This window comes from Crinia signifera, chromosome 7 (genome assembly GCF_055691185.1).
Source record: "Crinia signifera chromosome 7, ASM5569118v1, whole genome shotgun sequence".
NCBI classification, from domain to species: domain Eukaryota; kingdom Metazoa; phylum Chordata; class Amphibia; order Anura; family Myobatrachidae; genus Crinia; species Crinia signifera.
The window spans coordinates 130039194-130055475 of NC_139223.1; the positions used below are offsets into that span (position 1 = coordinate 130039194).

At 42.4% G+C, this 16282-nt stretch overlaps 1 protein-coding gene across 2 annotated transcripts in view; it reads left to right on the top strand.

Annotated features, from left to right (window-relative positions):
• MGAT5 (alpha-1,6-mannosylglycoprotein 6-beta-N-acetylglucosaminyltransferase) overlaps positions 1-16282 on the top strand; it is a 131021-nt gene that overhangs the window by 44886 nt on the left and 69853 nt on the right. For both annotated transcript variants that reach the window (XM_083153813.1, XM_083153814.1), the window contains exons 4-5: positions 8969-9045; positions 11295-11384. In XM_083153813.1, the coding sequence (XP_083009939.1) occupies positions 8969-9045; positions 11295-11384 (167 nt within the window). The remainder of the gene's footprint in view (positions 1-8968; positions 9046-11294; positions 11385-16282) is intronic.

Consider the following 16282-nt stretch of genomic DNA (forward strand, 5'->3'; position numbering starts at 1 on the left):
TGCGCATCGCAAATGACAGGGAGACCAATATCGTCAAGTGTGTATGGCCCTTAAGGGAGCAATTCAGTTCTTCTACCCCATGGCTGCCACTAGATGGTGCCCGATGAAGCAAGTCAGTTGTCATTCCGTTTGGTTGTGAATAGCCATGGCGGGACAATTTTTCAGCTCGCCGCCCTGAGGTATAGAGCTGAAATGTGCGATAAACAATACTTTAGATGTGTTTAACTGCTTTTCTGCGCTAAACCCAGTATTAATAAGTGCGCACAAACTGCATTCGTGCCCATGAAGGGGGAATAATTGAATTGCTCCTGTGGCCGCCCCTTGTGTTAGGTGCCAACAAATCAATTAAACTGCCTTACCTAATTGGCTAGGTGGACTATAATAGAGTGTATCTAATACCCACTTTTATTTCAATTTACAAATAAGTAATTTAATTGCAAAACCGTTTGTGCTTTAGAGCCTAGTGGAAGTGTTGGTGCTTTAAAAAATGAATAATAATAATCATTTAATTTAATTTTAATACATCTTCTTCCAGGCAGATCTGATGCCAGCCATTAGATCAACCACTTGCGATCTCCATTTATCTTGCTTCTGTTAATTTTGCAGTGCCCATCTAAAAGGTGTCACTGGTTATTTAATGTATTGAAATGGCATACTTCACTTAATTCGAAACCTACGCATTTCTAATACCTTTTTTCCATCCAATCCATTCCCAACTCTGCCCTGGGATTCTTTAGCTTGGATTTTTCCAGGTCATACTGAACCTGCCATAGATATGTTTCCACTGCACATTATTCCCAGGTTGTTCCCTGGTTGCCTCAGTTTTCACTGAACTTTGTGAAACTCTGGAAACCCCAGCAGAACTTGCAGATGCCATTCAAAATGATGACATCCGCATCCAGCACCCTGGAAGGACCAATCAGCAGCTTTTGGATTTGCCTGTGTATAGAATCCCGAGTAAGAGCCGTCTCCACAGCTCGTTACCTGGGGTTTGCCTAACAAAACTATGCTAGTTACCCAGGAAAAAAAAATCACAGGTCACTAAGTTTTGACAGTGGAAAAGGGTTTAGTATTTTAATTGAAGAGCAGAAACTAATAAGTAGCTAGTATCTAGAAACCTCCCATATACTTTGGGAATGCAGTGACATTTGCAATACCTATAAAAATAATAAAGCCATAATTAATAACCAGTCCTTGCTTGTCCCACATAGCTGTACTTGTAGTTGTGTGCTTGAAAATGGAGTGGGTGTATGAAAAGATGAGCTGTACAATACAGGCTTTGTTTTGGTAGTGTAGGTCCATGACGCTGATTGCAGTGATGTGAAGATAGTCAGATGACTCAGTTATCAGAGCCCCTTGTCCTTGGTGTAAAGGGCCACATATACAAAGTGTCCTATATACAAGAGCTACTACTCAGTTTGTCTTAGGTGGGCCAGTTCACATAACCCAAATGCTTTGCTTTCGTATTACATTTTGAGTCCATGTAATGTGGCATGAGCAAATAATAAATGTACGCTAATGTTGTTATTACATGCTAGTTACCAGCCTGTCAAAATGACAGAACAACATAACAGTAATGTCAGTGATGTGCAGGCCTGAACAGAGCAGCACTTTAATTGCTTGGTCTGGAGCCATCCAATGTCGAATGGTGCATAAGGCACTTGAATCCCCCCCCCCCCCCCCCCCCCCTAGAGGAGGGGCAGTATTGGCCTTTTAATTGTAAAAGTACAGAGAGGTTATAGTAGTGTTTTCATAAGTAACCATGTTTATGGTCCCATGTCTAATGTCAGATTGACATAAAAAATAACTGGTGGAACTGAGAGTCTCACAGGAATATTTAGAAACTGCAATCATGGACAATTTATTTTGTTTCATTCTCATTGGCTGATCCATCCAACATCTGTCAGCTAAAAAAAAAACAAAGCTTTTTATCACTTTAAGGGGAAGCGTGGCTTTCTCCACAGGGCAGTGGTACAGTTGTTGGCAATAGAGAGAGTTAGGAAAATTCTCATGCCTAAAGATGCAGTCACTTCCTGCAACCACTCCTCCCCAAATGGATATGATATCCCTGTGATATAGTCACCACTCCTTTGCCCCTAAGGTCCTTGGCTGTCAGTCCAACTGTATCTAAAGCCACACTTTGGCCACCATCGCAGTGCATGCGCATTGTAGGAGAGATGCATGCACACATTAAATAAAACATCAGCCATTTGCAAACAATATTGGCTTCCCAAATAACATTTCAGGAATTAACTGCCCAATTTTTTTTATAAAGCCACCATTCATCCTGTAAAATATATCTTTTATACAAATGGTGCTTTTATATTGTGCACATGTCATGTTTGTGCCATTTCCAATTTGTACGGGTGCCGGTCGGGATCCCTACAGCCGGGTGCCCGACTGCCACCCGCTATTTTCCCTCGTGGGGGTCCACGACCCCCATAGAGGGAGAATAGAATAGGTGGATCGCGTAGCTTTTTTTTGTGCTCACCATGCTGTCCGACTCTGGGCAGTCGGGATCCCGACGTCGGAGTCACATACCACACCCATTTGTACTTTTAGACACATACAACATGACCCTCAACATTTTGCATAGAAGCCTAGGTCACGCCAAGCCGTGTGTTCAGGTGCTTGAGCCACTTTGTCACCGCATAACTACTGAATGTTACGCTGGTGGTTGAGAACTGGATACTTTTTGCAGGATCAAGCATTGGATAAATAAGACATCTGTTCTTTCTCTAGAACATCTCACCTTTCATGCTGGAAAACGTTACTAAATAGATAAGGAAACCATGCCTAGAAAAACATTTAGTTGGCATTTATTTTGTTTTTTGGATCTATAAATCGACCACAGTTAGCTGGCAGCTGCTGTGTGTTTTTTTTTTTTTTTTTAGTTTTTTTTTTCTTTCCTCCTTCCTGAAAGACTTCTTTAGTTTCTCCTGAAAGAGTAGCTGTTCCTACAGGCATTTTCCATGTGCTGAAGCTTTTATTTTATTTTTATGGTTGGAATTGGAAAACAGGACTGTGCCACATTTCCATAAGTCTTGAGTCAATCTTTGTGGTATTTCCATGTTGGTGGTCAAGACATGCTGTTCGATTTTCAGATCTACTTCTATGCAACCTCTGGGCCATGGGATGTAATAGGATTGTGTTGCATGGACTCTCCACTCAGCAGTGACCTCCTCATATGAAATGGAGCCAAATCTTACAAGACAAAAAATCTAGAGGCCCTGCCTGTGATTGGCTGTTGCAGTCTTATAAAATGGTACTAGTTGGACCTAGGGCCCAGTTCAGGCATTGGAGCCTCCCATTGTAACCCCAAGTACCTTACTGCTTATTTTTCAGGTTTGTTTGGCTTAGTATAACTTGCTTAAATGCCCACTAATATGTTATTGCAGGTAGATGTCTTTATTGGAATTATGGACCATAATTCTGGTCCATGTGCTCATGTGCAAATTTGCACAGCAGCATGATGTTTCTTTTCTGTGCATGTGCTGTGTGCGAGCAGCCACGTCAGAGTGTTCGCCGGGTGCTCACACACAACAGTACTGGGGGGGCAGCGGGCTGGGGTATTCGCCCATGGGAATGCCCAGCTTTTCATGGGTGTTCACATTAAAATGCTTGGCGTTCTCATGCTAATGATCCGGGGGGTGGACCGCTGACATCGCTTGAGTGTCTTCGTTTTGTGTGTGCCCTTCACATAATTCGATGGTCAGCAACCATCGAATGATGTGGGTGTTGCCCCATAGGCTTCGAATGGATTTTCATGCAAAACATCCATTCGCAGCAGTGCGGGAGAATTTGTCCAGCAAAGGGGGTGGTGGTCTGTGCGAATGGCAGGAGGGCTTAAAAAGACACGCAGTGCTTCGAACTTCGCAGCGCTGCTTGTCAACCAGAATAACCTCCTATATCTGTTCTAGTAATAGGGTAATTTAATCCTCTTGTGTATCTGGCTGGCCATCCCCAGTCAGAACATAGTGCACGGCCGGAGTGGAGGTCTGTCTATATTCAGAGTGGGCCAGATTTGGCTTTGCATTCTTCGGAGACCTCTATTTCCAGAGCCACGTCTGAAACTTCATGCTAATGTTGGTATAAGCCTTTCCCCAGGGGTCCAGGCATGTATATGTTGGTATAAGCCTTTCCCCAGGGGTCCAGGCATGTATCTGAAGGTGCAAGGAAGGAGATGCCCACTTGAAACGTTTATAGACACAGTGTTACTACTTAGTGCGACCTTAGGGCAGTATTCAATGAGTTTATGGCAATGTGTAGCGAATCCTGTTTAGGATTCGCTGCACAGTCGCCGTGTTCCGGAGCCTAGCTGTCCCCGTATTCAACATCGCAGGGGCTCTCTGCCCCTGACGGCGAATCTTAACCCCTGCGGCAGCCCGCAGGGAGCCGGGGGACGGCGGCAGGCAGGGAAGTCTCCCTGCCTGCCCCAGAATGTATGTGGAGGGGAGGGGGGCTCCCTGGGACCCAGGCAGCACAAGCTGTCCCCCGGGAGAGCCAGCAGGGGACCGGGTATTCACTGCTCCTGATCGTGCATTTGTAATGATTGGGAGCAGTGAATATATGAATATCTAATGAGAGGCTCTCGGTTCCCGGCCCCCTGCTGGCTGTTATGTGTAAAAAAAAAAATAATAATTTTTTTAATTAAATATATATTCATGTGCTTATAGCACATGAATAAAAATAGCATGCCCATTCACAGAATAAAATTCCTGATTTTTTACACCAAAAAAATCCAACAACTTTATTTTAAAAGTTCACATTCCACTTCACCATGAAAAGATGGCGATTTGCTACACGGCGAAAATCACTTAGAAAGACCGCGAAAAGTGCACGTTGTATAGGGTGATTCACTTTGACACAAAAAAAATCACCTTCCAACGCGACAATAGCACAAATTCGCCATAAAACATGGCGAATTGGCCTCATTGAATACTGCCCTTAGACTCCTCCATCTGCCCTATGGCAGATGGAGATTTGCCCTGTTAGCATGTTCTACTTTTGTGAGTGATATACAGTAAGTGTCTGTGGGAGCTACCATTTCAGTGACACGCCTGTACAATATACCAGTTACATGCATCTGAAAGCCACCAGGTAGGAAAATCGCGCATTTCTGATACCATGCATCTCATTTGCAACTGTACACACAGTGAAATGCATGCTTCATACAAGTTTTTATATTTCTTTTACATATGAGGAGTATAAAAAAATGAGGAGTATAAAAAAATGAATCCTCTATCAATAGAGGCTCAGTCACCTTCCTGTCTTGAGAACATAGTAGTGCATGTGCTCCTACATATCAACCACTGTTCCAGCACCATCACTGTAGTATAATAAGATCATACATTTTTTTTTAAATGGATTCTGCAGACAGCAGCGGAGGAGGGGGTTTAAATGAAGAATCTGGAGTCTCCAGGACCTTCCAATGGAATATAGAAGTATATTTATGATGGAAGAATTTACTGCTTTCACAATCTTCCTGAAATCCTTTTTTCAAAAGTTGGGGATATGACGTAGAAAAACCTGCAAACCAAACTTAGCAGGACCCTCTAGTATTTTTGCTACATTGTATTTTCTTCTATTGCAGTGCTGTGTGGTTCATTTTATCTTTGCTTATTTTTCAATACCTTGGAAATACATTGGTGCCTGAAAAATGGGTATGAGGTGTAACTAATGGTGCCCACACACTGTACGATTCACGGATGTTCACACTCTGTTTATTTTGGCTTGCGATGTGCGCTCCCATGTAGTTCCTATATCAAGTCAATAAAGTATGTGCAGCCCCTACTTTTTGTACTAGATCGCATCCCATCTAGTTCAAATCGCACTCTGTTGTAGCGTATTACATGCGATTTGAATTAGATGGGATGCGATCTAGTACAAAGCGCACATATTGCATATATTTTGTATTCAAAAGCAAATCGGAAGCTTTGATAAATACATCTTGTTGGGTTTTTGTTCTGTTATTACACATAAAAAAGCAGAAGTGTGTTGGCAATTACCTTCTATGGAAAGGGGAACAAGGAAACAGACCTTTGTTTACATAGAAGCATGCAAAACATTGCTCGTGTTCTCACAGCACTTGCACATAGATTCTGCTTGCTGCTGTATACCACACTTTATAATTTTATTTTTATAGATTTATTTTTTTTCCTCACAAGACCATGAGTTGAAAGCTATACAAGTAATATCACAACCAGTGATGCATCTAGTGTGGTATATAACATGGAGTCCGCACAATATTGGATTATGAGTCGTTAAACCGAACCATGTTCTGCAAATACCTGAAAAGCAGTGTAAGAAATGTCCCATTTCTCCAGAGACTGGGTCTGACCAGTGTTACTGTAGTAGTGTTGATACACTATTAAAACTCTATAGCTGGCTCCCAAGGCAAGGTCTTCAGATCAATGGCTGGCTACTTCTATGTTGTAAAGTGAATGATCTGATGAAATTACTAAACCAGTGTAAAAATAATCTCCAGTATGACTGCACCTCTGTCATTAGTGAGGCAATCTATCTAGTAAGATGTGCAGATCACCTGCAGTTAACAAACATTTCTGAAATAGCAGAGGCGTCGTGGGGTTTTTGCGTCATATGTAAAAACCCCATCCGGCACACTGACGACTGCTGTCTTAAACAAGCCCATGGTCTTCCTGGAATTTTTACACTCCTCTGTCTTGTTTTATAATTGGCGTTTGAAATAAGTCTTCTAAGCACTATTTGCATTGCTCTGAAGTAAACCATCATAACACAAGGATCTTGCCTTATTCTGGTCTGTTCGCAGTTTTGCTTGCGTTCACAAGGGGACCAATGTTTTTTTACTGCGCATTTCAGTGTATGTGCATACGCAGACTGTGTGCACCCTCGACAAACTTTCTGTTCGCCGGGTGCAAGCACCCAACACAGCAGGCGGGGGTCAGAGAGGGGTGTGGGGCGCCGGGCAGCTCCATTAGCATATGGGAACCCCCAGCGTTTCATGGGCATTCTCATGCTAAGGCGGCATGAGGGGCGAGGGCAGCTGACATCACAGGATCTCCGCTGCTGCCCACTTCCCCCTGAACTTGCAGTCATGCACGCATATGTAAAGCTGCTCAGAGCAACCTTACATGTGCGTGCACCTTCCACAAAGCCAACAATTCGCAAGTCGGGGTTTGGTGGACTGGCAAGGCTGCGAATCAAACAGAATAACTCCCCTACTTTGTATGCAGGAATACTTTTTTCCGGGTTGGGATCATTTGGTCTATTGCATTATGGTAGAAAGTCATTAGGTCGAATCCATTAGGTCGACATGATTCTAGGTCGACATGGGAAAAGGTCGACATGATTCTAGGTCGAAAGGTCATTAGTTCGACAGGTCATTAGTTCGACAAGGTCATTAGTTCGACATTGTCTATGTCGACATTCACAAGGTCGACATGGGGTTTTTCACTGTTTTTTTACCTGAATGTCAACACAGTCGACATGGACACAGTTTAAAGTGCACTGCATCCCCTCGCATCGCTCGCTGCGCTCGCAATGCGTCGGGCACGGTGCCTCGCTACGCTCGGCACACTATTTTATTCTCCCACCACGCCCTAGTGGATGGTAGGGCATGAAATACCGCCTGTCGGCACATGTTGGCTCAAAAAACAGTGAAAAACTCCATGACGACCTTGTGAATGTCGACATAGACAATGTCGAACTAATGACCTTGTCGAACTAATGACCTGTCGAACTAATGACCTTTCGAACTAGAATCATGTCGACCTTTTCCCATGTCGACCTAGAGTCATGTCGACCTAATGGATTCGACCTAATGACTTTCTACCATAATGCAGTAGACCAAATGACCGCATCCCCTTTTTTCCAGCAAAAGCAGATTTGTTATTTGCACTTTAGCATGTCCTTAGCCTGGCTTCTCTGACTGTGCTGTCTGTACCCCCTGGAGATACATCTGACAGATTTGACTGTTTTAAAATCCTTCTGTTGAATTTTTAAATCAAAAGAACAGTCTACCACCTTGGTAAGGAATAAAATGCATAAACAAAATACATTCTTGAGAACAAACATTTCCCAGTCACCTATCCAGTTTCTCTTCTAGAGATACTTGTTTACCTTCGGTGGCCACAACCATTACGCTGAAAACCTGTCCCAACTTTTGGGACAGTATTACGATTTGCATCTTAATTCTGCCTTTTACATAAACACATTTTCCTGACTCATTGAGGGGCTGGAACCTCACATCACTATGTTACTCTGATGAAAAACCCAGCTTCTTTCAATTCCTAACCCTGTGACTTGTTTCTAGCCTCCGTATGCCTTGGCGTAATATGACCCTGCCATTGTTATGTGAAACAGTTACTTTAATAACATAATCACAGAAGTTCTCAAATATGGCAGTACGGACGGTGTAATGGTTGCCATTACTGCCTCACAGCACTGAGGTCATGGGTTCTATTCCCACCATGGCCTTAACTGTATTGAGTTTGTATACTCTCTATGCATGCGTGCATTTCCTCTGGGTACTCTGGTTTCCTCCCACAATTCAAAAATATACTGGTAGGTTACTTGGCTCCCAGCAAAATGAACCCTAGCATGTATGCATGTGGTAGGGTCTGTAAGCATCACTGTGGCAGTGACCAAACTGATTGGGCAAAATATTCTCTGTAATGCCCTGTGGAATATGCGTGCGCTATATAAATAACTGGTAATAAATATCAGATCTGACCCCTATATGCTAAATATCCTTGAATCACCAAATCACTTGATGGTTTGGCTTAGTGAATTGAGGAGTTCCAACATTTTGGATATTGCTGATGATCTGGCATTGGCTAAACAGGAAACTGCAGATATAAACTGTAAATGTTTGGGTCCTATTAGTCCTGTGTTTACAGATGACACTGATTGGTACATGTTGAATGTCTCCAATACGGTTCTGATTTAATTTGTGACTTTGCTGATTTCTGTGTTTTTCTCTCTCCAGATCTCATTAATGGGGCCCAAGAACAGTGTGATTTGCCTCCCATGGATGGCTACCCTCACTGTGAGGGTAAAGTAAAGGTAAAAAAAAAATAGTTTTGTATATTTCTATATAACTCTTTTTAAGAAATTTGTTATGAATAACTGATATCTGTAGTTCAGCTAATGGTGAATCCTAAAAAGATACTTGGGTATATTCAATGCCGATTAGGCGAGCTATGGCTGCGAGCACCACCTGTTGCTCGCCATCATAGCCCGTTCTCTGTATTCAATTGCACGTGCCACTTCCACCTCCTTGTTTCAAAATGGCTGTCTTGCGGCTCCATGCAGCGGGCTCGCTGCATTTGCTGTGAACCTCACTGTACTGGGGAATCCTTGCCGTCCTTTGACAGCAAGGATTTCCCTGGAACATAGAATAGGGAGAGCGGCCGGCGAGGATGGCTTGCTTTCCTTGCCGAAAACTAGCCATCTGCACCATAAAAAAAACCTCACCGGTCGCATTGGATACACCCCAAAGTGTTTCTTATTTTGTGTTTTGTTTTGGTACTTGTGTATTTGTAGGGCACCCAATTTACATACGTAGGACTTTCCTTCGTTAACTTTTAGTGCACCCCTGCCTGCGGATCGCATCGCATGCTATTTGCGGTGCGATGCGATTTTTCATTATATAAGCACCCATGCGATGAGATGTGGTGATACTTCATTTTAAAAGCACCCATGCGATTTAATTGCTTGCTTTTTTGTACACACCCACTATCCACTTCACCCTGAAGCGTGGCTAGCGGACCTGGTTACGTGTCCTCTCGACCTTTTCATACCCCCACTATCCACGTCGGCGTGACGTTGATTTTATAAAGTGTGGCAAGTGCACTGAGCCCGAAGCGTGGCGAGCGGACGCGGAATACATGTAAAGTAATCCGTGTCCCCTCGCGGGGCTCGCCACACTTTATAAAATCAACTCCACGCCGACATGGATAGTGGGGCAAGTGGCGCTCACCACGCTTCGGGGTGACGTGGATAGTGGGGCTGTGTTAAATCCCATTGCATCGCATAGATGTGTATTCTGGGGGTGTTGTGCTAAATCGCAATGCACGCAAAATCGCACAATGCGATCTGCGGTCAGGGTGCAGTGAATAAATTAACTAGTTAGATCACATCGCATGGCACAAAAACATGCCATGCAATGCGATTTCACTACGCAGAATAGTCCACTAAGCAAATAGCTTAGTGGGTGCCCTGCAAGTACACAAGTACCTTTTTTTGTTTTTCAATCTTTTCGCACTCACTTCATGCCTTATACATGTTTCTCATTTTCTCCTTTAAAAGAGCAGGCAATAATGCAGTCCATTATTAAGTTTTGTAATCTTTATTATTACACCTTAAAGTGGTGGCGCACAGGGAGATATATCTGCTGCAAGCTCTCGGCTTGTGATGAATGCTCCTAAGGATCTTTTGTAGCATGGCTTACTTTCAGTAATACTTTATTTAATACCTTGGATACTCGCTCACAAGGTTTCCAATACTTGCTGTATCACTCATATATAAGTATTGTTTAGTCATTGCTATATATATATATATATATATATATATATATATATATATATATATATATATATATATATATATATATATATATATATATATATATATATTAGATTGCAGGTTCTCAAACTCAGTCCACAGGACCCCACACCGTGCATGTTTTGCAGATCTCCTCACAGAATCGAGAGTGAAATAATTAATTCCACCTGTGGATCTTTTAAAATGTGTTAACGAGTAATGACCGTTCAAGGGTGACCTGAAAAACGTGAAAGGTTTGGGGGTCCTGAGGACCGAGTTTGAGACCGCCTGTATTCGATTACATACCCGTATTTCAACCCCACCCTTTTTTTCCTGTATCTGTTGGAGAGAAGTCAACTTTCATTATTATTTCATTTCTGCCACAGCCAACCAATTATGACAGCATATCAATTTAGTATCCATGATGGCTATTCATGTACAGATACTGTATGGCCAGATAATGTGGTCCTATCTAACCATAAAGCCCCTATTTTTCAGTGTGTTGTAACATCCTATATTATCACACTCCAATCAGATTTAATCCAACAGGAACAATGACAGGTGTATGTCTTAGGGCACTAACCTGGACATTTTAGAGGGTGTTCACCCATTTTGGATCGCAAACTATTAATATTGCAGAATGTTTGCATTGTGCTCAAATGCAGTTTGGCTGGTTAAGGATGGTTGCAGAATATTTTATTTCATGTTATAAGGACCATGTTAAATGGACTCAGATTTTTTTTCTCCTTCTTTTATTTTCCCCCCACCAGTGGATGAAGGACATGTGGAGATCTGACGTGTGTTACTCCAGTTATGGTGTTGATGGATCCACATGCTCTTTTTTTATTTACCTCAGTGAGGTAAGTATGAGTGGTTCCCACTCTGTATATTTATTGAGGGTTTTAATTGGCTCTTCGTCTACTTTGCTCCATTTGGTTATTTTGTTTTCATTACCTGTATTCTCTGCAATATTAAAGAGGGAGCACTGCAGCATTTGAAACTGGGTTGGGATCATTTGGTCTACAGCATGATGGTCGACCTGTGTATTAGGTCGACATGTGTATTAGGTTGACATGGGAAAAGGACAACATGGCTCTAGGTCGAAAGGTCGTTAGTTCGCAAGTCATTTGTTCGACAAGGTCTAGCTCCACAGTCAAAAGGTCGACATGGGTTTTTTCACTTTTTTTTTTCCCTGAATGTCAACACAGTCGACATGGACACAGTTTAAAGTGCACCGCATCACTCGCTATGCGTCGGGCACGGTGCCTCGCTACACTCGGCACACTATTTTATTCTCCCACTATGCTCTAGTGGATGGTAGGGCATGAATTACCGCCTGTCGCTACATGTCAGCTCAAAAAAACGTGAATAACCCCATGTCGACCTTTTGACTGTCAACCTAGACACTGTCGAACTAACATGTGAATTAATTTGTACCTTAGTCAGTTTTATTCAACTAGTGTTCATTCTAGCACCCGCTATCTTTGAAAACCCATGCAGTTCCACTCCTGTCTGGAGTGTCACTGTCTGCTGTAGTGCTTCTAGCACAGTGTGGTCTGTATATAAGCATTTATAGGACAACCAGACCTGTGCTAGAAACACCACAGCAAACAGTGACATCCCAGGCAGAAAAGAGGAACTTCATGGGTTTTCAAAGATAGCGGGTGCTAGAATGAACACTATCAACAATCTAAAACCTGGGCTGTGATGGTAGATTTTGGGAGACTCTGCTGTAGAGTGATCATATATTTTAGTGTTGGTGTGCGGTGCATGGAGGCGGTGGGGATCCCGGCTGACTGCCGACAAGCCGGCGGGGACTCGCAGATACAGATGGCGGGTGGCGGGGGATGGCAGCTGGCGCCGCCATCGCCATCCCCTGCAAAGACAAGCCCGGCTCCATCTGTACACGAGGAGAGAGTGCCCTGCTCGTGAGCGCTTACATTCTAAAGGGGAGAGTAATGCAGCCCACACACGCACCGATTCCAGCGTGCGTTGTGGGCTTAACTAGCACACATAGCATCGCATCGTATGCCTTGTGCATACGATGCGATGCTGTGCTAGAAAAAGCTAGTACAAAAAGTATGTGCAGCACATACTTTTTGTACTGTACGATGAGGTGCCGCGGGAGCGCGCACCCCATCGTACAGCATCGCACCGCCGGCATCGGCGCGTGTGTGGGCTGCATAAGACAAGACAGGAGTGACACAGAAGGGGTAGCAGTGAGCATAAACAGAAGGTTGGTTGGTTGGTTGGTGAGAGATGATTGGGTTTTATGCGAGAGGGTGCGAAGATGATCAGTTCAGTCTTAGATATTTTAAGTCCAAGAAAGCGCTGGGTCATCCAACAAAAGATAGCAGAGAGACAGTTGGAAATGAGTGAGGATAGAGGGAGAGAGAGATCAGGAAAGGAGAGGTAGAGTTGAGTATCATCAGCATAAAAGTGATATTTGAAGTCGAATGAGCTCACCCAGAGAGGGCATATAGAGAGCGAGGAAAAGAGGACCAAGAACAGAACCTACTGACATTAGTGCAGAACAGGTGGAAGCATTAGAGGTACAGCTGGGCATTTTCGAGACTGACAGTGCAAATACAAGCATTAACATTATTATGGAAGAATATCCAGATTAAGCTGGCAGAAGTATTATGTTGTGAGGATAAAGTGAACTCACTCAAAGTAGTCCTTTGGTTTTCAAAGTTGTGGTTGTTATTTGTCCTTATGTTTTACTTTGGTAGATGCTGAAGTTATGTTTAAATAAAGCCGCCCTTTAAAATGATGCCCTTCATATATTGTGCACACAGCCTAAACCGGCCACAGCCTATGCAATGAACCTTAAATACTGAGACATTGCATGTGCTCTCCTTAAAAATCTCTCTGACGGCGATTTTTTTACCCCTTCGGCGAATGCGGCTGGGAGATGGGGGGCGGCGGCAAAAATAATTTAAAAATAATTAAATTAAAAATTAAGTACATATTCAGCACATGAATAAAAAAATAGCATGCCCCTTCACAGAATAAAATTTCAGATTTTTCTTTGACACACAAAAAAACCCTTTATTTTAAAAGATCACATTCCAGTTCACCTTAAAAATGATGTTGACTGCAGAACGGTGAATCATGGCGAAAATCATGCTGAAAGCAGCTCTCCATCCTAGCATTGAATACACTTGCAGCGAATCCCAGTGAAAACCCCATTGAAATACACCAGCGAATTGCAGCGAGCATGAAACTGATAACTGGCCGGCATTCACTGTTCACTTTCGGCGAACAGTGAACATTGAATAGGGCGAGTCACATTTTCAGTGAAAAAGATTCACTGCAAGGCGTGAAAACAGCCCGATTCGCTGAAAAAAAAACGGTCAATCTGGAGCATTGAATACGTACTACCCTTTATCTTGACATGGTCCAGGGGTTCAACATTTAATGTTGCTGATTGGAAGGATATTATATCTCTTTAGAGGCAAAATTAGTAGCAGACTGCATTCATCCACCCACGTGCCCTGGTATATGTTCAAGAGACAAATATCACATTGTATTTCCATTCCATAATAAGCTGCCATTGAGTTGTTGGAGCCGTCTGCTAGTAACCTTGTGCTGACATGTTGTGCCCTTATTCCTATAATGAATTGCTTTGCTGCCAAGTTAGAAATCTTAGAAATTTGTTAACATAGACAGAAAATGAATCTCCAACTATGACAAGGATATAAATCTTACTGAAGGACTACATTAAAATAATGTGACCAGGGGATCTGTCCATCTTCCAGTGATGGCTTGAATAATTTGTTTGGGGATATTTTTTATGATCTTCATCTTTTGGCTCCTTCGTTTGAAATTCTTCTAAAATATTAAAGTTTTTCTTATGATCTTAGAAGGAAGAATTTTATTAGTGATCTACCAAATATTCAAATCGAAGACATTTTAACAAATCATTTTTTTTTTTTTTTTTAATTAATCGATTTTAGAAGATGAATATTTAATTTTCTTTTCTTTTGAAATTTATTTATTTCAGTTGTATTTATTACCAGGAAGAGTCCTGTTAATGAGTACAACACTACAACTCATGGCGTATGGGTCATTGAGTAGACCCGTATTAGGTCGACATGCACTGGGTCGACTGCTGAAGGTTGACACATGAAATAGGTATGAACCCTGGTATACTTCAAGGGCCACATGTGGTGTTTCAACCTTCAAAAGGTCCAACCACACCTCCCAAAGTCACCCATTCCAGGAGGGACAGAATGTTCTGTTCCTGAACTTCCCTCTTAATTTCGGATTTCCACCACCAGTTTCAAACAGGTTAATTAGTAAGAAGGGAGTCTCAACTCAGCTGATGGTAATCGTGAATTAAGAGGGAAGTCTAGGAATATAGCACCTATGTGCAGCAGCTTTGTCTGGGTAGTGGCTCGGAACACGTAGCGGCAGAAGCCGGGAGGTAAGCAACTGGTGCATTTAAAAAAATAATCATTTTTTTTTTAAAAGACTGGCCAGCCGGTTATTGTTTGAAAGAATCGCAGCCAATAATAGGCTGGCCATTCTTTTCAAAATATATATATATTTTTTGAAATTCAGCATCCGCTTGCATGCAACAATAGCACATCAAGTGCCAAATCATAAGTGAGCCTCCGGGAAAACTCAAGGGCAAACTGGTCCGACAACTACTAGTGTATGGAAAAAAATAACTTTTATTAAAGCTTTAACCACTGGCCAAATGTACCTGGTACATGATAAAGCTGCTGTTCTTCATTAGTAGTAGAGATTTATTTAGACAAGTTCTCCCCATAATCCTTGAGTCGGAGACATCCTCTAGAACCTGAGATAACATTTAGCGCCTGAGTGCCTTTTCAGCTGAAGGCATTTAACAAGTGTCAGCTTTCCTGGCTTCACAAGAGGGATTATAATGTGCTGGTCTGCCTTGTTGTATTATCTGATCTAATGCCAGGGAAAATGGTGTTGTTTTCTTTAGAAGAATCTTTCATAAGCTTGAATTTTAGGTTGCACGCAAACACCTGAACTGTTTCGTTTATGACTTAAATTGGGTTTGACTTTCTGGGCAGTTTAATCCATTTCTGAACTTGCACCTGCTCCATATTGACCTCTGCTATTATGTGGCGCAGACAAGGGAAGTGCTAGCATTGATATCTCCCTGGATTTTTTTTTTTTTTTTTTTTTTAATGGGAAAGCATTTTACTTTTTTTTTTGGTTGGTTTGTACCTGGAGAAACCTTTGTCATTTGAGTTGACTTCAAAACACAGGTACTGTACCCAGAAGGGGGCTAAAGATTTATACACATGTAGATATTGCCAGCGTGATGTAATGCCTCTTCTCCAGCAATGCAAGCATGCTATTCAGCAGAACTTGGCTCTGTATCTGGCTGGGTACGGCAAGGAATAGAACAAACAGATTGCCAGTCCTGCTGCTTACAGATGGCACTAGGGACAAGGTGAAAAGTATGCATGCGGAGATGAGCCTGAAAGATCGGATGCGATTTTTAAATGAGAACATTAAGTGCAATTTAACAGGCACAAAAATAGATACAAATAAGAAAGTCATGTGATTTTAATTATAGTTGGGGGGGGGGGAAATCTATCATTAAAAACAACAATGGGAAGTATTAAGCCTGGTGAAGTGACAAAGTAGGTGGTAATAAAGCAGCAGCTAATCTGCTCCTAACTGTCCAGTTACAGTCTAGGGTTGATGGGAGCTGATTGGGCGGTGCATTATCCCCAGCCACTTTATCACTTCACAAGGTTTAATACATCTG